Below are 24,601 nucleotides of genomic sequence, written 5' to 3'. Positions count from 1 at the left end.
ATATGTATAAAACTTTCATAAGTGGGCTTCATACTTCTCTTAGTTATTTTGGATCTAACTTGTATCTGGAGGCAATGAGGGGTAAGGTAGGTGAGTCCAGGAGAGAACTGTGATTCTCCAGTCATTGAGAATCATTTATGCAGAGGAAGGCTGATTCCGTCAGAAAGGGTGATAAATTGCTTCTAGTACCAAGGAGGTTCAGAGGGATTTTGAAACTCAGATTTCCCAACAATGTGCTTCACTTACCATGAGAGACCTTATAAGGCAGAAGATTTCATTGGAGATTCAGTTGTGTTACCCTTAGAGTCAGGCCTTAATCTTGTCTTCAGTCATATCTGCCCCGAAACTATACAATTTAAGAGTCTCCTTCAAAGCTGCCATCAAGACTTTCAATTTTTACCTTATTTCTCAGTTGAGTATTCCTTGTCTTCAATTTCCCCTTTACCCTTTGTATTATTTGAAGGCTTCAGAGCAGTTAGCTGGAACCACAATCTTTAACCTAAAAATAAGCCCACATATATTTCATCAATTAATTTACAACACAGCATGCAGGAATATATAATGAGGGAAGGACAGTCTCTTCAACAAATTGTGTTGGAGAAACTTGACAGCTACATCCAGAAGAATAAAATTGGGCTACTATCTTACATCATATGAAAATTTACTCAAAATGGATTAAAGATTTGAATATAAGACCTGAAATTATAAAACTTCCTAGAAGCAGTAAGCTCCTTGACATCAGTCTTAGCAATGTTTTATGGTTTATGTGTTTTTGTTTGTTTGTTTCTTTGTTTGTTTCGGCTCTGACCCCAGTGGTCAGGGAAATGAAAGTAAAAATCGATGAATGAAACTACATCAAACTAAAAAACTTCTCCACATGGGGCACATAAGTGGCCCAGTTGGTTAAGGGTCTGACTTCAGATCAGGTCATGATCTCATAGTTAGTGAGTTCAAGCTCTGCATCAGGCTCTCTGCTGTCAGCACAGAGCCCACTTTGGATTCTCTGTCCCCCTCTCTCTCTGTGCCTCCTCTGCTCATTCTCATTCTCTCTCTCTCTCTCAAAATAAATAAATAAGCTTTTTAAAAAAGCGTCTGCACAGCAAAGGAAACCATCAACAAAATGTAAAGACAATCTACTGAATTGAAGAAGATAATTGCAAATCATATATCCAGTTAAGGGTTAATATCCAAAATATATAGGAATCCATATAACTCAGTAACAACTAACAATCTGATTTAAAAAACAGGCAGAACTTCTTAAGAGACATCTTCCCAAAGAAGATATATAGATGGCCAATAGGCACAAGAAAAGCTCAATATCACTAATCATCAAGGAAATATGAATCAAAACCACAATGAGATCATCACCTCACACCTGTCAGAATGGCTAATATCAAAAAGAAAGAAATAACAAATGCTGGCATGGATGTGGAGAAAAGGGAATTCTCATGCACTGTTGGTAGGAATGCAAACTGGTTCAGCTGCTCTAGAAAACAGTATGAAAGCTACTCTAAAAATTAAAAAGAGAACTATCATGTGATCCAGAAATTCCATTACTGGCTGTCTGTTTGGAAAAAGTGAAAATTCTAATTCAAAAAGATACATGCATCCCTGTGTTTATTACAGAAATTTTTGGTGGGACTGTAGACTTGATAGAAAAAGAAAGTTCAAAAGATAAATGATGATGAACACTGAGTGATTAAAATAAAAACTTAGAAAAAAAAAGATAGATGATGGCATAGGAGAGTGGAGTATTTTAAACTGAGATGATTTTAGAGGGGTAAAAGTTGTTAATAAAGGTTATGTTTGCTGATATAAATATAAAAGCAGTGCCATTTGCATTAAATAGAAAATATAACGTAAGTATAATATGAAATAATTATACTTATATAATAACTGAAACTTTATCAGATTCTAGTTTGTTATATTGTCTGTCAAAGAGAGTTTAAGATTTGCCTTCCCTTTATAACGATAGATATGAAATTTTATTTTTTTTTAACTTTTTTAACATTTATTCATTTTTTTCAGAGACAGAGAGAGACAGAGCACGAGTGGGGGAGGAGCAGAGAGAGGGGGAGACACAGAATCAAAGCAGGCACTAGGCTCTGAGCTGTCAGCACAGAGCCTGATGCAGGACCCGAACTCACTGACTGCAAGATCGTGATCTGAGCTGAAGTCGGATGCTCAACCGACTGAGCCACCCAGGCGCCCCAAAAATAGATATGAAACTTTAAAGAAACTTCTTATCACCAAGCAGAGGCTTTGTTCTTGCTGTGATAAGAAAATATTTAAAGATCATTTTAAATGGTACAACCTTCACAACATAACACAATATGATTTTACATTATCCCTCCCTACCACCTAAAACTATCTGTTGTACCAATAATAGGCATGCCACATTGTAGAAACCTGCCCTGCCTTGCAATTGGGTTCAAACAATTAACCTACTATACTGTGGACAACAGCAAATCATACGTATCTTTCGTGCCCCTTCTTATACCCCTAGACCCTCTACCAAAGGAAAACATATTAAAGCACTTTCAAATTTAGTCATAGTTAGTTTGTCAATTTGACTATTTATAAATGAGCTCCAAGGAATAGATTAATATATAAGTGTGACTTACATTATCTTCAGCATTTACATTCTCTTCCATCCCTAAATGGGATTGCCCTGGCAATGGGTGATTGCCAACAACTTTCTTCTTTATCTTTTCTAAACTGTGATTTTGTGTGAAACATTTTAACATTTATTGACATTACACTTAACCAATCTACTTGAACATATCATTCACCCATAATATTGGAAGCTTCCTATTTGCTATAAGATATTTTAGCCATTTTGCTAGTAACCTTGTTCCAATAAGAATCCAATTCTTGAAAAAAGAAAATTTATAAGGAAAAATAATAATTTTCTTTTATAATTTTTATTTTATTTTTTCTTAATAATAGTTCCACCATCCAAGATTGTATAATAAACATTCTGTGAGTTTTAAAACCTATGAGGAACTAATTTACCGGACAACCAAATCGGAGAGGTTTAGCAATAACTGTTCGATATTTTCAGACACACACAAAGATGCATACATATATACTTACACAGAATAAGATTTAGAGCAACAAAATTTGCCTGACTCAAGTGAAGTTATCAAGTTTCACAATCTTGCCTGAGGGAAAAACATTGTTTTATCTCTTTCACAAGTATTATAAGCAAGATAATATATACAGTAGCAAGGTTGATATATTTTTTGATGTGGCAAACCAGTCACATCAACATGCAAATCTGTTAAGAAGATTTTTCCCTAAAGCAGAGGGGTCACTTTGGAAAATATAAATTCTACACACTTCTAGAGAGTGATATTGGGAGATTTCAAACTCAGCAGGAATTATAAGAATCAAAATATCCAACCCTAAAGTCAGACTTTTGCACATCCTGAAGTGGCAGGAGTTGCCAGCCTAAATTCTGCCACACCTTAGCCATGTAGGATTGTGTTTTTAATTTAGTAGATAATTTTTCGTCTTCTACCTACTTGTCGCCTCTAGTATCCTGAATCTATGAAATTTTTTTTTTTCAAACTGTGGAGACAAGGAAAAAAGGGGGGGATGATCTTCGTTAAACTCACCCTTTTCTGTCCTTACTTTCTTCCTTTACTTGGTTTTATTTAATTGTGAAATATTATTTACATACATAAAAGTACATAAACTTAAATGTGCAACTCAATGAATTACCACCAGCAATGGAACACCTGTGTAATTACTACCTAGAAAAAGAACATTAGCAGGGACACAGCCCCCATTGCCCCCGTCTCAACCATTATTGTTTATCCCCAAAGGTAACCACTTATAAGATTACCAGTACTACCATTCATGTTGCCTGTTTTTGAACAGTTATCATACAGTGTGGGGTTTTTCACTTGTGTTTTACTCAACATTTAGTTTGTGAAATCTATTTGTGGTGTTATATTTAAATTAAATCTGTCTTCATACAATATTCCATTGTATGAATATACCACAGTTTCTTGATCCATTCTACTCTCAAAAAGTGTGTAGGCTGTTTCCAGTTTGAGGCTATCATGAATAATGTTGCTATGAACCTTTTTGTGTTTGTCTCTTTGGGATATATACCAAGAGTAGAATTTCTTTTTTGTTTTTTTTCTAAATTTTCTTTTTAATGTTTACTTTTGAGAGACAGAGACAGAGCGTGAGTAGGGAAGGGGCAGAGAGAGAGGGAGACACAGAACTCAAAGCAGACTCCAGGCTCTGAGCTGTCAGCACAGAGCCCGACGCGGGGCTCAAACCCACGAACCGTGAAATCATGATCTGGGCCAAAGTCGGATGCCCAACCAACTGAGCCACTCAGGCACCCCGCCAAGAGTAGAATTTCTGAGTTTTAAGATAGGCATATAGTAGTTTTCAGAGATGCTGCCAAATTGTTCATCAAAATGACTGAATCAAATTACCATCCTGCCAACAGTATTCTAGTAACTCCACATCCTTGCAAACAATTGATATTGTCTATTTATTTTAATTATTCTGGTGGCTCTGTGGTAGTATTAAATTTTGTTTTAGTTTGCATATCCCTAATAACTAATGAGGTTGCCATCTTTTCACCTTTATTGCCATTTATCTTTTATGAAATCTCTTGCCCATTTTTCTAATTACCATGTATTTTATTCTTACTGATTTATAAAAGTTATTTTTGGTAGATATGTGTGTTGCAAATTATCTTCTGCTGTGGTTTATCTTCACTCTTTTAGTGGTGTCTTTTGATCTACAAAGTGTTATTTTAGTCAAATCTATCCATCTTTTCTTCTGTGCTCTGTTCAAGAAATCTTTTGCTGCCTGATCATGTGGATATATTAGATACATTCTCTTGTATTATTTTCTAGAATTTTTATTGTTTGTATTTTATATTTATATATATAAGCCTTTTGGTGTTGATTTCTGTGTGTGTTGTAAATGAGCAGACAAGTTTCACTATTTTTCACGTGTGTATCCAAATTGACCTAGTAGTAGTTATTGAAAAGACCTCCCTTTCTCTACAAATTGCAGAGCCAGCTGGGCATAAATCAAGTTTCTATGTATACATGGGTAATTTTCATTGATATGGTCTATCCTTGTATAAATACCACGCTGTCTTAATTACTATATACAGCTATAGTCAGCTAGACCAGCTGACTGCAGCTGACTACAGTCAGCTTTTTCTTCTTGAACATTGTCTTGGCTATTTTTATCCTTTCGCAATTTCATACAAATTTTATATTCAGCTTTTTATTCTTTCTCTCCTTCTATCTCTCACAAAAAGAACCTGGCATTTTGATTGGTATTTCACTAAACCTATAGATCAATTTGAAAATAATTTACATATTTATAATATTGAGTCTTAGAGCAACAAACATGATATGCCCATCCATTTAATATCGTTTTATTTAAGTCAAAAAAGTGTACAGATTTTCATGTAGAGGTCTTTTACATCTTTATACCTAGGTATTTGATATTTTCAATGCGGTTGTAAGTGGTACTTTTTTTTAATTCCATGTTTTTAATTCCAAGTTTTTGTTGCTGGTGTGCATATCTGATTGAGCTTTGAACATTGTGTGTGTACCATAGTAAACTGATAACTAACCTATTATTTTTAGCAATTTATCTTAAATTCTCTTGGTTTTTCTACATACATATTCATACCAGCTCCAATCCATAACTGCTATTTTTTTTTCAATTCTTAACTATTTTTTTCTTTTTACTATTGTTCTTGCTGTTGTTGGCCTGTTGCATTACACTGTGCACCTTCAACTGAATGTTGAATAGAAGTGGTAACAATTTGTTACCACTCTGTTAAGAGTCTCTAAACAATATTTATTTTATTGATAAATATGGTGTTTGCTACAGGTTTCCTGAAAATTCTCTTTGTGAAGCTAAGAACGATTCTTTTATTTCTAGATTGCTGGATTGTTTCTAGGCTTGTTTTTTGTTTTTTGTTTTTTTAAGACTGATGTTGAATTTTATCTGTGCCTTTTCTGCATCCACCTAAATGATTATGGGATTTCACTCTTTTGTAGTGATGATATAGTGAATTCCAATGATCATTTTCTTTAGTTTTGTTGAAAAATAATTAACATACCTCACTGTATGAGTTTAAGGCACACAGCATGATGGATTGATTCACATATATTGTGAAATGATTACCACAATACATTTAACTAATACCCATCTTCTCATATAGATACAAGGAAAAGAAAAAAAAGGAAAAAAGAAAAAGAGAAAAAAAGGAAAGTTTTTCTTGGGATGAGATCTTTTAAGATGAGCTCTCTTAACCTTTTTTTGATAATTCATGTATTAGTGTTTGCTATAGTTATTATGTTGTGTATTATATCCCGAGTACTAATTTATCTTATAACTGGAAGTTTGTACATTGACCAACTTCTTCCAGTTCTCCCTCCCCCCACCCTGTGCCTTGGTCATCACAAGTCTGATGTCTTTTTCTATGAGGTTTTTGGTGTGTTTGTTTTTTTTTTTTTATATCCCATATATAAGTGAGACAATATAGTGTTTGTCTTTATCTCACTTATTTCACATGGTATATACTGCCTTCAAAATATGGTATACTGCCATGTTGTCACAAATGGTAGAATTTCCTCATTTTTATGGATAAATAGTATTCTTTTATAGATAATATATATGTATATATATTCTCTATCATCTACCTATCTATCTATCTATCTACCTACCACAACCTCCTTATGCATCCATCCATGAGTGAACACTTAGGTTGTTTCCATGTTGTGGCCATTGTAAATAACATTAGTATGAACATGGGAATACAGATATATTTTCAAGTTAGTAGGGGCACCTGGGTGGCTCAGTCAGTTAAGCATCAGACTATAGCTCAGGTCATGATCTCACAGTCCATAAGTTCGAGCCCCACATCAGGCTTTGTGCTGACAGTGAAGATCCTAGAGTTTGCTTCAGGTTCTGTTATCCCCCTTTCTCTGCCCCACCCCTGCTTATGCTCTCTCTCTCTCTCAAAAATAAATAAACATTTAAAAATATATATATTTTCAAGTTAGTAGTTTTCATTTTCTTTGGATATATTCTGTGAAATGGAATTGCTGGATCACATGGTAATTTTATTTTTAATTTTTTGAGGAACCTCCATAACGTTTTCCATAGTGGTTGCACTAATTTTCAATTCCCACAACAGTGCAGGAGGGTTCCTTTTCCTTCACACTCTCACCAGCATTTGTTACCTTTTGTCTTTTTGAAGATGACCATTCTAATAGGCATGAGGTAATTATCCCATTGCAGTTTTCATTTGCATTTCCCTAATGACTAGTGATGTTGAGCATCTTTTCAAGTATCTGTTGGCTTTTCATCTTTGGAGTAATGTCAATTCAGGTCCTTTTCCCAGTTATTAATTGGGTTATTTCTTTGCTATTGAGTTGTATGAGTTCTTTATATATTTGTACATGAACCCTTATCAGATGTTTGGTTTGCAAATATTTTTTCCCATTTTGTAGGTTGTCTTTTCACTTTGTTGATGGTTTAATTTGCTGTGCAGAAGCTTTTCAGTTTGATGTAGTTCTGCTTGTTTATCTTTGACTTTGTTGCTTGTGCTTCAGATGTCATATCTAAAAATTAACAACATCCATGTCAAGGAGATTTATTTCTAAGTTTTCTTGTAGGAGTATTATGGTTTCAGGTCTTACATTTGTGTCTTCAATCTATGTAAGTTAAATTTTGTGAGTGCTATGAGATATACTCATCTTGTTCTTTTACATGTGAATATTTAATTATTCTAGCTCAATTTATTGAAGAGAATATGTTTTTTTTTTTTCCATTGAGTGTTTTTAGCTCCCTTGTCAAACATTAGTTGACTGTACATGCATAGGTTTATTTTTGGGTTCTCAACTCTGTTCATTAGACTATTTCTCTGCTTTTATTCTGCACCATACTGTTTTGATGACTGCGGCTTTATAGTATAGCTTGAAATCAAGAACTATGATGCCTTCTGCTTTGTTCTTCTTTATCAGGATTGCTTTAGCTATTTGGGGTCTTTTGTGGTGCTATATAAATTTTAAAACTTTTAAACTTTTTTCTACTTCTGTAAAAAATGCCTTTGGAATCTTGCTAGGGATTGCACTGAATCTATAGCTGGCTTTTCATAGTATTGACATTTTAACAATATTAATTGTTCTAATCCATGAATATGGAATGCTTTTCCATTTCTTTGTGTCTTCTTTGATTTATATCATCTGTGCCTTATAAAGATCTTTCACCTCTTTAATTCCTAAGTATTTTACTGTTTTTGATGCTAATGGAAATTAAATTGATTTCTTTCTTTTTTAGGAAGTTTTTTGTTAGTGTATACTGATTTTTATATTTTATTTTTGTATCCTGCAACTTTATTGAAGTCATTATTTATATCTAACAGTTTTTGGTTTAATCCTTAGGATTTTCTATATATAAAACCATGTCAATTTTCTATATATAAAACCTTGTCAGACAATTTTACTTCTTTCTTTCCAATTCTGATACCTTATATTTCTTTTTCTTGCTTGATTGTTCTAGCTAGGACTTCTAGTACTATGTTCACTAGGAGTGATGAGGTTGGGCATTTTTATTTTGATCCTGATCATAGGAAAAAAAGCCTTGAAACTTTCACCATTAAGTATGACATTAGCTGTAGGCTTGTCACATGTGGCCTTTGTTATGTTGAGATATGTTCCTTCTGTGCCTAATGTGTTAGTTTCTATCATGAATAGATGTTGGACTTTGTCAAATTCATTTTCTGAATCTACCAAAATAATCATATGATTATTTTCTTTCAGTCTATTAATGTCTTGCATCACATTTTGAATTGCATGTGTTGAACCATCTTTGTGTGCCAGGAATAAATCCTACTGTTCTTGGTGAATGATTCTTTTTAATGTGCTGCTGCATTTGGTTTGCTTATATTTTATTGAGAATTTTTGCATCCGTATTCATCAGAGGTATTGACTTACCATTTTCCTTTCCAGTAGTGTCCTTTTCTGATTTGGGTACAAGATAATGCTGGCCTCCTAAAATAAGTTTGAGAGGGTTTCTTCTTCTTCGGTTTTTTGGAAGAATTTGAAGATTAATGTTTGGTAAAATTCACCAGGGAAGTGATCTGGTCCTGGGCTTTTCTTTGTTGGGAGATGTTTTATTACTGTTCTAATCTCCTTATTTGCAAATGGTATATCCAGATTTTATATTTCTCCTGATTCAGTCTTGGAAAGTTATACATTTCTAAGAATTTTTCCATTTCTTCTAGGTTGTCTGGTTTATTGGTGAATAGTTATTCATAGTAGTCTCTTATGATCCTTTGAATTTCTCTGCTATCAGTTGTAATGTCTCCTTTTTATTTATAATTTTATTTATTTGGGTTATTTTCCCCCCTTTGTTTAGTCTAGTTAAGGGTTTGCCAATTCAGTTTATCTTTTCAAAGAATCAACTTATAGTTTGGCCAATGTTTTCAATTGTTTTTCTGGTCTATATTTCATTTATTTTTGTTCTGATCTTTATTATTTTCTTTATTCTACTAATTTGTGGTTCATTTTCTTATTTTATTTATTTAAAAATATTTTTTTAATCTTTTATTTATTTTTGAGAGAGAGACAGAGTGTGAGCAGGGGAGGAACAGAGAGAGAGGGAGACACAGAATCCTAAGCAGGAACTAGGCCCCAAGCTGTCAGCACAGAACCCAACACAGGGCTCGAACCCACAAACCGTGAGATCATGACTTGAGCTGAAGTTAGAGACACTTAACTGACTGAGCCACCCAAGCAACCCTCTTCTTCTTTTTCTAGCTTCTTATAGCATACAGTTAGGTTGTTTATTTGGAATCTGTCTTGCTTCTTAATGTAGGTGTTCATTGCTATGAACTCGCCTCTTAGAACTGTTTTTGCTGTATCACACACGTTCTGGTATTGTTGTGTTTACATTTTCATTTGTGTCAAGAAACCTTTTTTTATTTCTCTTTTAATTTCTTCTTGAACTTATTGGTTGTTCAGGAGATAACTGCTTAACCTCAATGTGTTCATGATTTCCCAGGTTTCCTCTTGTTATTGATTTCTTGTTTCATGCTATTGTGGTAATAGGAGATACTTGATATGATTTCAATCTTCCTAAATTTTTGAAGACTTGTTTTGTAGCCTAATATATGGTCTATTGCACAAAATGTTCCATGTGCATTTGAGAAGAATGTGTAGCTGCTGTTTGGATAAAATATTTAGGTTATCTCTGTTAGGTCCAGTTAGTCTATAGTATTTTTCAAGACTGCTATTTCCTTACTGATTTTCTGTCTGAATGATCTATCTGTTGTTGAGAGTGAGATATTGAGGCCCCCAACTGTTACTGAATTACTATTTATTTCTCTTTTTAACTCTTTTAGTTTCTGCTTTATATACTTAAAAGTTCCAATGCTGGGCGCACAAATATTTGTAATTATTTTATTTTCTTGATGTTTAGACCTCTTTATCATTGCATAATGACATTTTTTTATCATTTTTAGTTTAAAATATATTTTGTCTGATATAAATATAGCCACCCCAGTTTTTTGTTATTGTTGTTACAGATGTTGCTTAAAATGTATTTTTCTATTCCCTTCCCTCTCATTGTATGTGTGTCTTAATGCTAAAGTGAGTCTTTTGTAGAAAACATCTTGTTGGATCTTGATTTTTTTTTACCCATTCATCTATTTTGTGTCTTTTAATTAGAGAATTTAATCTTTTTACATTTAAAGCAATTGTTGATAGATAAGAACTTATTATCGCCATTTTTCTCATTGTTTTCTTAATGTTTTATAGATCTCTTTTTCCTTATTTCTTATCCTGCTGCCCTTTTGTGTGTTTTGATATCTTTTAGTATCAGTATGCTTTCCTTTTATCATGTTATTTTGTGTACTTACTACAGTATTTTTGTGTGTGTGGTTACAATGTCTCATAAGCTTATAACACACTATTTTAAACTGATAACAACATCAGTAGAATTCATAAACTTTTACTTTTACTTCTCCTCCCCCACACACTTAAAGTTATTTCTATTACAACTACATTTTTAATATTGTACAAGTAATGATAGATTATTACAATTCTTTGTATTATTATTATATATCATTAATACTTAATATAATAGATTATTTTTACAATGTTAGTTTTTACCCTTTAAATTAGAGTTATAATTGAACTATATACCACTGTTATCATATTGCAAAATCTAACTATGACTATATTTACCATTAAAGTGAGATTTACAATATATTTTTAAGTTTTTATATTGTGAATATGTGTTATTTTACTTCCACTAGAAAAACCCCATTAGCATTTTTTTAAGGCAGTTCTGTTAGTAGTAAACTCCTTTAGCTTTTGTTTCTGGAAAAGTCTTTATTCCTCCATTTCTAAAGGACAGCTTCACTGTGTATAGAATTTTTTGGTTGACAGTTATTTTTTTCAATATCTTGAACATGTTACCTCATTCTCTTCTGGTCTAAAAAGTTTTCATTGATAAATTCCCCCCTATTGTCTTGTGTAGATTCCCTTGTATGTAACTTCTTTCTTTTCTTTTCATGGTCTTAAACTTCTTTCTTTGTCTTTGACTTTTGATAACTTAATAATAATGTATCTTGGTAACCCTATTCCAATTCAACCTACTTGGGATTGTTTGAGCCTCATGGATTTAGATGTCCATTTCTCTACCCAGGTTTGAGAGATTTTCAGCTATTATAATTTTTTTATAAATTTTTGGGAGTAGACATTATTTTTTAATGTTTATTTACTTATTTTGAGAGAGAGAGAGAGAGAGAGAAAGAGAGAGAATCCCAAGCTGGCTCTGCACTGTCAGAGCAGAGCCCCATGTGGGGCTTGATCTCATGAACCATGAGATCATGACCTGAGCCAAAATCAAGAGTTGGATGGTTAACTGAGTGAACCACCCAGGCACCCTCAGCTATTATAACTTTAAATATGCTTTCTGACCCTCTTTTTGGTCCTCTCCTTCTGAAATTTTCATGATACAAATATTGTTTATTTTCATTGTGTCTTTTTATTCCTATAGGCTTTCTTCACTCTTTTTCTTCTTTCTTTTGGCTCTTCTGACTAATTCATTTTAATGTCCTATCCTCCAGGTCACTGATTTGTTTTTCTTCCACATGGTCAAGTCTACTTTTAAAATTCTCTACTGAATTCTTCAGTCCAGTTATATTTTTCAACTCTAGGGTTTCTGGGTTTTGTTTTTGGTTTTGATGGTTGTTATTTCCTTATCAAATATCTCATTTTGCTTATGCATTGGTTTTCTAATTTTGTTTAGTTGTCTGTCTGTGTTATCTTGTAGCTCAGTAAACTTGCTCAAGAGGATTATTCCTCTTTCTCAATTCATTGATCTTCATTTCTTTATGGTTAATCATTATAATTTTATTAATTTCCTTTGGTGGTGTCATATTTACCTGATAATTTATGATCCTTTATTTGTTTTTTTTTTTTTTTTTTTTTTAAATTTTTTTTTTTTTCAACGTTTATTTATTTTTGGGACAGAGAGAGACAGAGCATGAACGGGGGAGGGGCAGAGAGAGAGGGAGACACAGAATCGGAAACAGGCTCCAGGCTCTGAGCCATCAGCCCAGAGCCCGACGCGGGGCTCGAACTCACGGACCGCGAGATCGTGACCTGGCTGAAGTCGGACGCTTAACCGACTGCGCCACCCAGGCGCCCCTATGATCCTTTATTTGTAACATTGTTATCTGCACATTTGAGCAATTAGGCTCCTCTTTCAGACTTTATAGGTCTGCTTTGTCAGAGACCATTCTTCACCAGTCAGCTCAGTTTGGTTTTTGAATGTGTCTTCTGGCAATGTCCTTGGACAGGTAGAGCCTACTATTATTGTTCACTTTAGGGTAAAGCAACTGTTTGAGGTTTAAGGATGGGGATGAGGTTGTGTGCCATTGGCTGAGAACAGGTGGATAGGACTGCTGACTTTGTTCCTTACCTGAATGAAGCTGTACAATGGGCTCTTCAATTGCCTGGATTCCCTGGTCAGGCTTACTAGATATTCATGACTGGCGAATATATTCAGTAGTAGATGGGGCTATAAGTTAACTTCCCATCCATGGCAGGGAGCAGGTGAGGCCACCAGTTTTGTTCTCCAAATGGGGGAAGCCATGGTCTATGCTCTCTGTCTGAGTGTCATTGTATGCCGGGCTGTTGAATGGGTATTGCAGCATCCCGTGTGCTTTCATTAGGTTCCCTGGTTGGACAAGCTGGAGGCTATATTGAGTAATGAGCAGGTCTACAAATTAGATTCCTGTCCCAGGAGAAGGGAGAGAAGCAGTTTGAAAGCCAGAAAAACTCTTTGTTGTTTCAACTCAAGCCGAACCACACCTCAAGTTCCCTGACTGAACAGGGCCACTGGCTTGACTCTGCAAACTACTGCCTCTATACACCTCTCAGCTTGAGAACTACTGGACCTCATAGTTTCCAGGAGTTGCTGCAGCTGTTCTGACCAGATGGTGCCAGAAGACATTCTCCACAGCAGGTGGGGCTATAATTCAGCTCCCTGTTCGGGCAAAATGGGCTCTGGGGCCAGCAACAGTCCTCATTTGAGGATCCGAATCAGGCAAATCTTCAAGCAGATGTGTTTATTGGTCAGAGTGTGCTCCCAACTTCATTCTACAGATGAACAAATTAGATTGAGATTACTACTTGGGTACGACAGGTATGAACTGGGTCTGCCAACATCCATGTGCTGGTTGTTGCAAACCCCTTCCTACTTCTCCATCGTAATCAGATTCCTAGTGATTGACTTCACAGAGTCCTTTGCAATCCTCATGGGGTGAGATCAGAGTAGGGACTCCAACAAATTAACCCATAATGCTGGGATAGGGCTGGTCTCCCCCCACCTCAGGTTCCCTCTTCCCACTGGAGGAACTGGAAGCTCAGGAGAGACTTCTCTATGTGGTACTGTGCTGTCCTGGGGGAAGTCCATGTGGTCAATGTGTAGCCACTTCTCTTACCCTTTTGATGTAGTCAGTCTTGGTCTCAGTGCCCAGGGGTGGGTGCCCCACCCTCATGTCCTCAGTGGTGTCTTGTTATTAACAGTTGTTAATTGTTCTTCTTATGAAGAGGAGCAAAATCAGCCACAACCTATGTTGCCATCTCAGTGACATCAGAATCCAGTGATTGATTTCCGAATGCCAAACCAAATCCTAGCTTTCATATAATAAACCAAACATTCTTCTTTATTTATTAATTGCAATTTTCAGATTGTTAATTCATTTAAGTCTTTTGCATCTACAATCATATGAAAGATTAGCCTGTAATGTTCCTTTGTTGGAATGACGTTTTTAGATTTTGTTGTCAAAGTTCTTCATAAAATGTATGGAATAGGACATTTCTTTTTTCTAATTTCAGGAAGAGTTTGTAAAATAGAGTTAATTACTACTAAAAAGTTTGGTAAATTTTTCCAGTAAGGTCACTGGCCTTGAATTTTTTGGTGAGTAAGTTTTAATTGTAAATTCAAAGTCATTAAAAATCATAAAATCATTCCAGCTTTCTGCTTCTTTTGGTGAAAAATTTTCTAGGAATTTGTCTTTATCACTTCAGTTTTCAAATAATTAGCATAAAATTGTACATAAAATCCTCCTCTTTTTATCCTTCTAGTGTCTATAACATCTGTAGCAATGTATCCATTTACTCCTGTTGTATTTTTGTGCCTTTATTTATATTCCTGATCACTCTCAACAGCTTTTTATAGGCCTTTTCAAGGACCAAACTTCTGTTAGATTAACCTCTATTGTATTTTATCTCTTTTATTATTTTTTTCTCTTATACTTATTATTTCCTTCCTTCTATGTTCTTTAGGTTTATATTGGTGAATTTTTTAACTTCTTGAAATTGATGAGTAGCTCACTTATTTTTCAGCCTTCTTATATATCATAAGCTATGAATTTTCTTCTAAACACAAATTTAGCTGTAGCCCATTAGCTATTAAAACTTAATGAATTTGGTGTGGAATATTTTTATTATCATCAACTTTAAAATCTTCTTTTCTCCTGTGATTTTTCTTTGACCCATGGCTTAATACAATTGTAATTACTGGTTTCTAAGCAAATGAAGATTTTCCGGTTTTCTCTGGCCCACCTCCCTCCATTTGGCAAGACCCAGGCCCTAAGTTTTAAAGCTTTGAAGGCTGAAAAATCATTGCTCAGCTTCTCAGTCTCTTAGCTTCCTCTTGTTAAATTGTTATTTATATCTCTGGGAAAGCAGTTCTAGATACCAGGTCATATTTCTGGATTTTCTTCTTCTCCAGGACCTTGGTCTTCTAATTTTTTGTTGCTTCTTTAGCTCTTAAATGCATTGTATGTTTAATTTGTCTAATGGCTCTCAGTGGGAGGATTGTTTTTACAGTGGGAGGATTGAATGACCAGAATTGGAAGCCAACATATCATTATATTTATCATTTGATTTCTAAATGTGGATATCAAATAATTGGGGGGGATTCTACAAGAATATTTGAATTACCGAAGTTGCAGATTTTATGCCATGGTTAAAGTTAAACAAGTATCTTTCATGTGGGTGATAACAACTCTAATCAAGGTTAAAGACTTTATGTAACTTTATACAACTGAACACAAAAAAAAAAAAAAAAAAAAAAGAAAACAAAGCAAGCCAATTAAAAAATGGGCAGGGGACCTGAATAAACATTTTTCCAAAGGAGACATATAGATGGCCAAAAGACACATGCAAGCAAGCTCACATCACTGATCATCAGGGAAATTGAGATCAAAACCACAATGAGACGTCATCTCACACTTCTCAGAATGGCTAGGATCAAAAAGATAAGAAACAACAAGTGTTGATAAGGATGTGTAAAGAGAACTCTTGTGCACTGTTAGTGGAAATGTAAATTGGTATAACTACTCTAGAAAACAGCTGTTCTGGAAGTCCCTCAAAAATTAAAAATATAAATATTATATGATCTAATAATTCCACTACTGGATATTTACCCAAAGAGAATGAAAACACTAATTCAGATCCAGTAATTGGGTATTTACTAGTACAAAAACACTAATACAAAAAATACAAAAAAAAAAAAAAACAAAAACAGAAACACTAATTCAAAGGGATACATGCAACCTGATGTTTATTGCAGCAGCATTTAAAATAGCCAAATTATGGAAGCAGCCTGTGTCCATTTGTAGATGAACAGATAAAGAGAAGATATGATATATACATAAGATATAGTTATATCTTATAGGATGTAGATATGGGATATAGGATATAGATATATATATATCTATATCCTATATCTATATATCTATATATCTATATCTATATCCTATATATATATATATATATATATATATAGGATAGAGTTATATATTCTCTCTCTCTCTCTCTCTCTCTCTCTCTCTCTCTCTCTATATATATATATATATATATATAAAAGAGTATTACTCAGCCATAAAAAAGAATAAAATCTTACCATTTGCAACAACATGGATGGAGCTAGAGAGTATAATACTAAGCTGAATAAGTCAGAGACAGAACCATATGATTTCACACATATGTGTAATTTAAGAAACAAATCAAACAAGCAAAGGAAAAAAATAAAGAGAGAGACAAGTCAAGAGACAGACTCTTAACTATAGAGAACAAACAGATGGTTACCAGAAGGGAGATGGGTGAGGGTGTGGGTGAAATAAATGATGGGGTATTTACCATGATGAGCACTGAATAATGCATAGAATTGTTGAATCACTATATTGTATCCCTAAAACTAATAAAATGCTATATGTTAACTATACTGGAGTTTAAAAAAAATTAATTAAAAAAGGTATATATACCCCTACATTTATTTCAAGATTATTTACAGTAGCCAAGATGTAGAAGCAATCCAGTGTCCATCAATAGATGAATAAATAAAGAAGATATGATATATATGTAATTATATACTATATTATATATTATATTACATTATGCTATATATCATATATATATACATATGTATAAATATATATGTAGCCTATGATTCTAAGGAACTTAACCAAAAATGATTTTCAATATTATTTATTAAAGTAGAAATCTGAGGTTATATTAAATATAAGCATAATAGTATTAATATCACCTAACTACTGAATAATCAAGCATTTGGAAATAAAGTAGTTATCTGGTTATTATAAGAGAGTAACTATTTCCAAGATTGAATAAGAAGGTAGAAGAAGTATCACTTAAACAAGTTATACTAAGTATTTATCATAGTTCTTTTGTCTGGGTCTTAAAAAGTATCATAAAAGGGAATTAAATATGAAGTAATAAGCATAACCAAAATACAGAAATCAATGCTGTTGTTGTTGTGTTGAAAGATTTTTCAGTACTTAGAAGTTAATTTGATATTGATTGTGTATGACTGTAGATTATCAATAAATACTGTTGATGTTCTTTTATTCTATTTGCTTCTTTCTACAGGTGGGGAGGTCCCATACACGACTCTGGCTACTCGAATGATGATGGGGGCTTGGTGGCTATTTGCATTGATTGTCATCTCATCTTACACAGCAAATCTTGCTGCTTTCCTCACTATCACCCGCATTGAAAGCTCCATCCAGTAAGTAGACAAAGATTCCAGTAGCCACAAAGAATGAAAAATCATGAGAGTAGTCAAACCTATGTAAATAAGTATATGATATCTGATAATAAATTTACACCCTCCTTTTGAGTAAAGGTTTAATTCTGTGATATGCAGTTATCACAGTATTGGTGATACATTTTTGAAAAAATAAAATTCTGGGTATAATTTTGCATCACTTCCCACATTTTCCTGGAAGAATAACACATATTTGGTATTCTAGGTTCCACAGAGTATGACTATGTTTGGGCAACATTGTAAAAAGGAAGGGAAAGGAGTCATACTAAAATATACATATTTCAAGTTTGACAGTATCAGTTTTTGTCTGGAGTCTGCCCCATTGTGCATTGTCTGAGTAAATAGTTGGAAAGACGTTAGGTGATTGATACGTGACATATAGGGAAAGAGAAGGAAGGAGGCAGGGGGAGAGGGAGAGAGAAGATAGCTTTCAAGAGATTAAAACCACATTGTGTTTATCTCTTCAATGTATTATATAGCTAATGTGGTCATTATTACTGCTGCTTTTCCAGTTTCAGTGGTGGTAAATTGTCAGTAACTATGATACATTTGCTTAAATCCTAAAGTTACTTAAGCCAATGCTTCAGTTCATAAAAGCCACTCCCATGAGCCCCAAGAGCCCAAAGGCCTTTGATCAAGCACAGCCATTTCTGCTTTTGTGGTTTCATGCATACAATCAGCTTCAATATGCAACTGCTGCCATATTAGAACATAATGTTCTATATATCATTTTAAGAAACATTTTCCTGAAAATGTTTTATTCATCCAAAAACAAAATAGTTTGAATTTTCCTAGAGTTGAAGAACATTCATTCTCAACAAAACTGACAATTCAACATTATGAATAATTAGATTTGTTAAGGAATTCATTAGAGAGCTAACTTATCCTTAAAGGAAAATATAAGAGTTCTTGTGTTTAAAACATTTGTAAATGAAGTCCATTAATAGCCACAAAACTGTTATAATGCAATACTAAAAATAAAATCAGGAATTAATGATCTATAAAGAAGTAGGATATTGTTCTTCCATTATTTGTCATATATAATTGAAACCCCCAAATTCAACTAATGACAGTAACAGACAGTTTCATCCAGTCTGAGGGATGTTTCCAATTTCTCTCATCAAATCATGCTCCTCAAATGTTTTTTCCCAATTTTTTAGTGCAGAATCTTCATACCCTCTTATTACCCGTGTAGCCAATTCTATGCGTGGTATAAGTTATAAATGGTACACAGTGAAGTTCATGGAAAGCATAAACCCATATTTTAACCAATAATGAAAATGATTACAAACACCCAGCCAAGAAATCAATGAAATCAGTAAAATTACTAAAATAATAATTAACTTTTATTGAGCATTCACAGAAAGCCAGAGTGCGCTGAATGTTTTACATTCATTTGCTCATTTAATCGTTAGCAACCATCTTCTGAAAGACATACTATTAATAACCCATTTTATAACTGAAGTTGAGAATATAAGAAACTTACTCAAACAATGCATCTAATAAGTGATTGATTAAAGACCATACCTTAAATCTGTCTGATTATTGAACCTATATTCTAACTAAACTTACCACTCTAGTTCCCATCCCTTGGACTTTTGTATGGCCAGTTGTTTATAGAGAATGGTATAAAGGGTGTGTCATTGTCTTTTTCATTACTAAGTAAGGGGATATAAAGAGTGACATTTTTCAAATCCTTCATTTGTCTGAGGATATAAAATATCAAAATCTGGGTGATTTTTATGTGGGATAAATTCTGTAGGCATACATCCCAACATGAACTAATTAAATCTATAATTGATATCTGCCATTCAGGGGAAGACCACTTGACAGATCCAATCAATAGAAATCACACAAAGAAAAATTGTTTTAAAACTTAAGATGGAGTATTATATCTCACTAATGTAGTTTCTATCAATTATGTTTAACTTGTCACATTTAGAGTGCACTTGAGCTAAGAACCAATGTAGCTCATATCTGACTTGAAGCATTTTAAATAAATAAATGAAGAAAACTTTGAAATAATGGATTTTATATAATAAATGACAATCATCATAGTAACAATTATGACTAATATTCACTGAGAGTTTATTATGAATTTATTAAGCATGTTACATGTATTATCTCATTTATTCCTCAAAATAACCCTGATAATACAAGTATTACTGTTATTCCCATTACACTGATTAAGAAACAGAAGTTTGCAAGTTAAATTCTCAAGATCACATAACCAATAGTGTCAGAGCTGGAAGTCTAACCCATGTCAATCTGACACCAATCCATGGTCTTATCCAGTGAAATTTTTCCTTATCTAGTGATGGCTTCTACACTTTGGCAACTCTGCTTCCCTGGGGCTGCAGACCTCATGGTGTTTGTGTATATCTGAACTATTTAGTCATTATCAACTTTGCCAACATTAATTTGTATCTCGACTTTTATGCAATAGCAGTGGGAGCAAAAGCCTCAATCAAATTTTTGCACCCATAGGTTTCTCTAAAAGTAAAACCTAATGGAAAAAAGATCATCAATTCACATGATGTTTCCCTCATGTATAGTTCCACAATCCACAATAACTGAGCATTCATTTCTTTAAAAAATTATTCCGTTCTAATGCTGGCTCACATTATTAAAAGTCAACATTGGGTATAATAAATCTCCCTCCCTTCTAATCTTATCAGTAAACTAATTTTGAAAGGGGAAAAATCAGAGCCAAAGGAGCTAAAAGAAGCCTGATTCTCTCCCCAAACTTAAAGATATCTTCTAATTTCATGCCTCAGCTGTGTTGGTAAGCATAATTGCCTGCAGTGTTTCTTGGAAACATTTAAAGTTCCATTTGCAACTAATGTCAAACTTTCTTGTAAAATCCTAAGTTTAATTTTTCTTAGAAAAGACAAAAAACCCCACAATACCATCCAATGTCATGCTCCTTAATCATTTATATTCTTAAGATTTTCTCATCACTAAATGAAGCGGCACTTGTCTGTGCACCTTTTTTCCAGCTCATTTTGTTGTGCCATTGGCACACCTATACCAGCCACAGGTTCATTCCCCAAAATCAAAGTGGCTTCTCTAGACCCAGAGGGACAGAAGTAGTTAGAACGAAGTCAGGGACAGGGGTAGAGCAGCTACTTCTGAATAGATGGTTGACAGAAACTCTTACAGTCTGGTAGGGGAAATCCAACAGACTTATTCTTGGAAAGCTGAATGCATTTTACACAATGGACCCCTTTTTCAAAATTAGATATTTATCAACATCTAATCTTCTAGTTGACACTTGCCTCTAACTAAAATTTTGAAAGTGAATTTTCCCTGAAATAGATAATCCCCATGTTTAATTTTATACCCCTTCAGTGATAACTGTGTTCTGCTGCTTGATATGATGTAATATGACAGATTGTGACACAGTTGGGATTGGTAATATTGAGATATACAGTTCCATTTCTAAAGAAAAAATATCCAATTTCTACAAAACTCCAATGACATTGGGGCTTGTTCATTGTCATCAAATGGTAACAACATGTAGCTAATTGCTTTTAGATAGCTAGCAAACGGAATGTACTTGTTTCTACTGGTAACCAGGCTAAAATCGGCAATGGTGAAATGAAGCATGTGAAGTTCTGAAGGTAATTTCAAAGTAAACACCAGGTAATAACATCATGAACATCAGTTCCATTAGTCTTTGTTGTGATGCAATTTTCAGAAACCTACTTCTTTCACATATAAAGTAAAAAGAGCTATGAGGGAAATCACAGTTGTACATCTATAGTCATTAATAACTTTAGAATCAGACTGATCTTTGGTGGTGAAACTTGAGGTCTTTCATTTCCTGGGACTATAAGTAAGCTTGGGTCTATTCAAAGGAATTCCAAAATCCCACCATATTTTTATTTTTAAAGAATTAATTCACCGTAATGTTTGAGGTATGATTAAACAAATATTGAGGGTTTTTTTGATGCAGTCACTGAACAAATTAATTTCTGATAAATTTGTTTCCAAGTGTATGCAAAAAGATTCATTAGATACTCTATCTCTGGAAGTGACTCCTTTTTCCCTAGCAGACTAATTACAAGACTTTTGTATCCACATTTACTCACATTTAGAAAAGGAAACAAATAATTGAGCAATGGTTTTTCCCAATGCCATACAATAGAGTATGAGCTAGCCCTGGGCTTAGAAATCTGTCTGTCACCAGGTCTGGTGACAGAGAGAGAATGGTAGGACTGGCAGGTACTCGCTCAATGAAATTATTTCTTTTTTCCTTCGCCATCACTATGTAACTATCTCTAACAAATTACTATTTAACTTGTTAAAGTTACATTACAATCATGCTTTTTGGAAATGGAGGTACAACAAAACCTTGGACTGAGAGTAATTTGTTCTGCGAATGTTCCACAAGACGAGCAAACATTTCTAATACATTTTAACTTGATAAATGAGCGATGTCTTGCAATACGCACAGTACATGATGCCAAACATCAAGCCAATGGTTCTTGAAATTCGCTTTGATATACAAGTGCTTTTGATTACAAGCATGTTTCTGGAACAAATTATGCTTGCAAACCAAATTTTTATTATATTTCTAACTATAAAAACTAAATAAATATATTACCTTCATTCATTTAGTTCAGCAGAATATATGTGTGTGTGTGTGTGTGTGTGTGTGTATTAGAAATCTGTCTTTCGCCAGGTCTGGTGACAGAGAGAGAGTGGTAGGACTGGCAGGTGCTCGTTAAACATCGTGCTAACTATTGAGGCTATAAAGATATTTTGGTATTAGCCCTGAGTCACAATGTAGTTCAAGATGTAGCAATGTGGAATTTAATGACAGGGGAACTATGATAGATTTCTTTATGAAATGCTGTGTGAACACAGGGAAGGAGTCACTTGGAGAAGAGGTGGAGAAAAAGGGAAAGAAACGATCAGGCATCACAAAGGTATCATCTGAGAAAGATGAATTTCAAAAGGCTGAAGGGGTGGCTTACTGGGGAATATTTGCAAAGGCAAGAGAGATGAAATTCCTCAGAGACTGTCTAGTAAAGTGTAGATGATCAAAATCTGTTAATTTCCTTCCTGGATTGAGATGTGTGATGTGAAAGTGGCAGGAAGTGAAATAGAAAAGGAAAGTGAGTCCAAACCCTGAAAGGCATGATAAGAATTGTTAAGGAATTTGGAATTTTTCCTGGAGATAATGGAGAGTGACATCGTTGAAGAAAGACAGCTTAATCTGTGCAGAGGAGGATGGGTGGGAGAGAAAAGATGTAGAAATGTATGGAAACTAGTAAGTTTCTATCTAATAAAAACCTGAACCACATATCTTTTGTTTCAGGACCATTTAATTTGAAAATACCAAATGATTAAGGAAATTTAAGAGAGATTTGGCTTGAGAAACCTTGTATCTCTAGGCTACGATTTACATTTATAGCAGATGCAGGAATATTGAATTAGTTTATTTATTTTTAAAGATTCTTAAAGAGAGAATGTGTTTGACTATGTCATAACTAAACATAAAGAAGAGAGCTACTACAGTGAGAAAATTCTAGAAATCACTCTGGTTGGGCTACTTTTCAGATGCAATTTTTCAGAAAAGTTGAATCTCAATGTCTGCTATTCCTAGACTTTATCTGGCCTGTTAATTACTTTTTGCTTTATGCTATCAAAAAATAAGTCAGACTTATTTTTATTCAATTTTAATACATTTTCAATGTAATACAGGACTGTATTGAGAAAATAGTAAAGTACAGTAAATTTTGAAGGACAAAGTGTTAATAATCCACAGCTTGTCATGTTGCAATATGTTCTATTAATAGTTAAACATTTTTAACTGTTTATTTTGAAGTAATCATATACACACAGGAAGTTGCAAAAATATACCATAGAGAGGTCCCATGTACCCTTCACCTAGTTTCCTCCAATGGTTACATTTTAAATAATTATAGTACAATATCAAAACAAGGAAATTGACATGGATACAGTGTATGTATGCATATAGTTCTGTGACATTTTATTACATGTATAGATTATACAACCACCACTGCAATAGATCTAGAACTATACCACCATTACAAAAATCTCCCTCATTCTACCCTCACTCCTTCTTCCCCACCATCATCAACCCCTAATAATAACTAATATGTTCTTTATTCCTGTGATTTTTATCATTTCAAGAGTCCTATACAAGTTGAATCTTACAGTATGTGGCCTTCTGAAATAGCCTTTTTTTTCCCCACTCAGCATAATGCCCTTGAGATCTATCCAAGTTGTTGCATGCATCAATAGTTCATTGCTTTTTATTGCTGAGTGGTAATCTATGGTATGGATGTACCAGTTTGTGTAACTATTTACCTAATGAATGGAATTTTTGTTGTCTCCAAGTTTTTAGCTATTACAAATGAAGTTGCTAAGAACATTTATGTGCACGTATGTTTTTGTATAGATATGTTTTCATTTCTCTGGCATAAATGCCCAGGAGTATGATCCCAGCTCTACCTGCTTACTGCTTCCCTTCTTATTCTCTTTTCTCTTACTTCAACTATTGCTTCCCTGTATCCCATTCTCTTCTCATTCAAGCTTATGATCCAGAGTGTGGAGTACCTTCTTCCATCCTTAAAATTAGTTTGAAAACCTCCATCATGACCACATCCAATCGAAGTAAAATGCAACTCCATAGCCAAGCACATGGAACCCTTCAAAAGCTGACCCAGCCTCATTTCTGCCTACCGGCACCAATTGTAGTCCATTCTCACACTTGTTCATGCTCCAGTTAAGCAAACTCTGGGAGGGCATTTCATACCTCTGTGGAGTTTACATGCTGTTCCCTTTCCCTGAAATGACCCAAAACTCCCTTCTCTCCTGGCATCATCCATTTGCACAAACAAAATTAGCCATTACACATGTGTCTTCTCTTTGAGAGTATACCTTATTCAAAGGCAAGGGCTATGCCATATCCATA

The 24,601-nt window shown here is 34.1% G+C and overlaps 1 protein-coding gene across 3 annotated transcripts in view; it reads left to right on the top strand.

Moving 5' to 3' along the window:
- Window positions 1-24,601, top strand: part of GRID2 (glutamate ionotropic receptor delta type subunit 2) — a 1,475,947-nt gene that overhangs the window by 1,176,219 nt on the left and 275,127 nt on the right. For all 3 annotated transcript variants that reach the window (XM_045472791.1, XM_045472773.1, XM_045472783.1), the window contains exon 12: window positions 17,475-17,613. In XM_045472791.1, the coding sequence (XP_045328747.1) occupies window positions 17,475-17,613 (139 nt within the window). The remainder of the gene's footprint in view (window positions 1-17,474; window positions 17,614-24,601) is intronic.

The sequence above is a fragment of the Leopardus geoffroyi genome, chromosome B1, assembly GCF_018350155.1.
Source record: "Leopardus geoffroyi isolate Oge1 chromosome B1, O.geoffroyi_Oge1_pat1.0, whole genome shotgun sequence".
In the NCBI taxonomy this organism is placed as follows: Eukaryota; Metazoa; Chordata; class Mammalia; order Carnivora; family Felidae; genus Leopardus; species Leopardus geoffroyi.
This window is presented reverse-complemented; position numbering and strand designations above follow the sequence as displayed.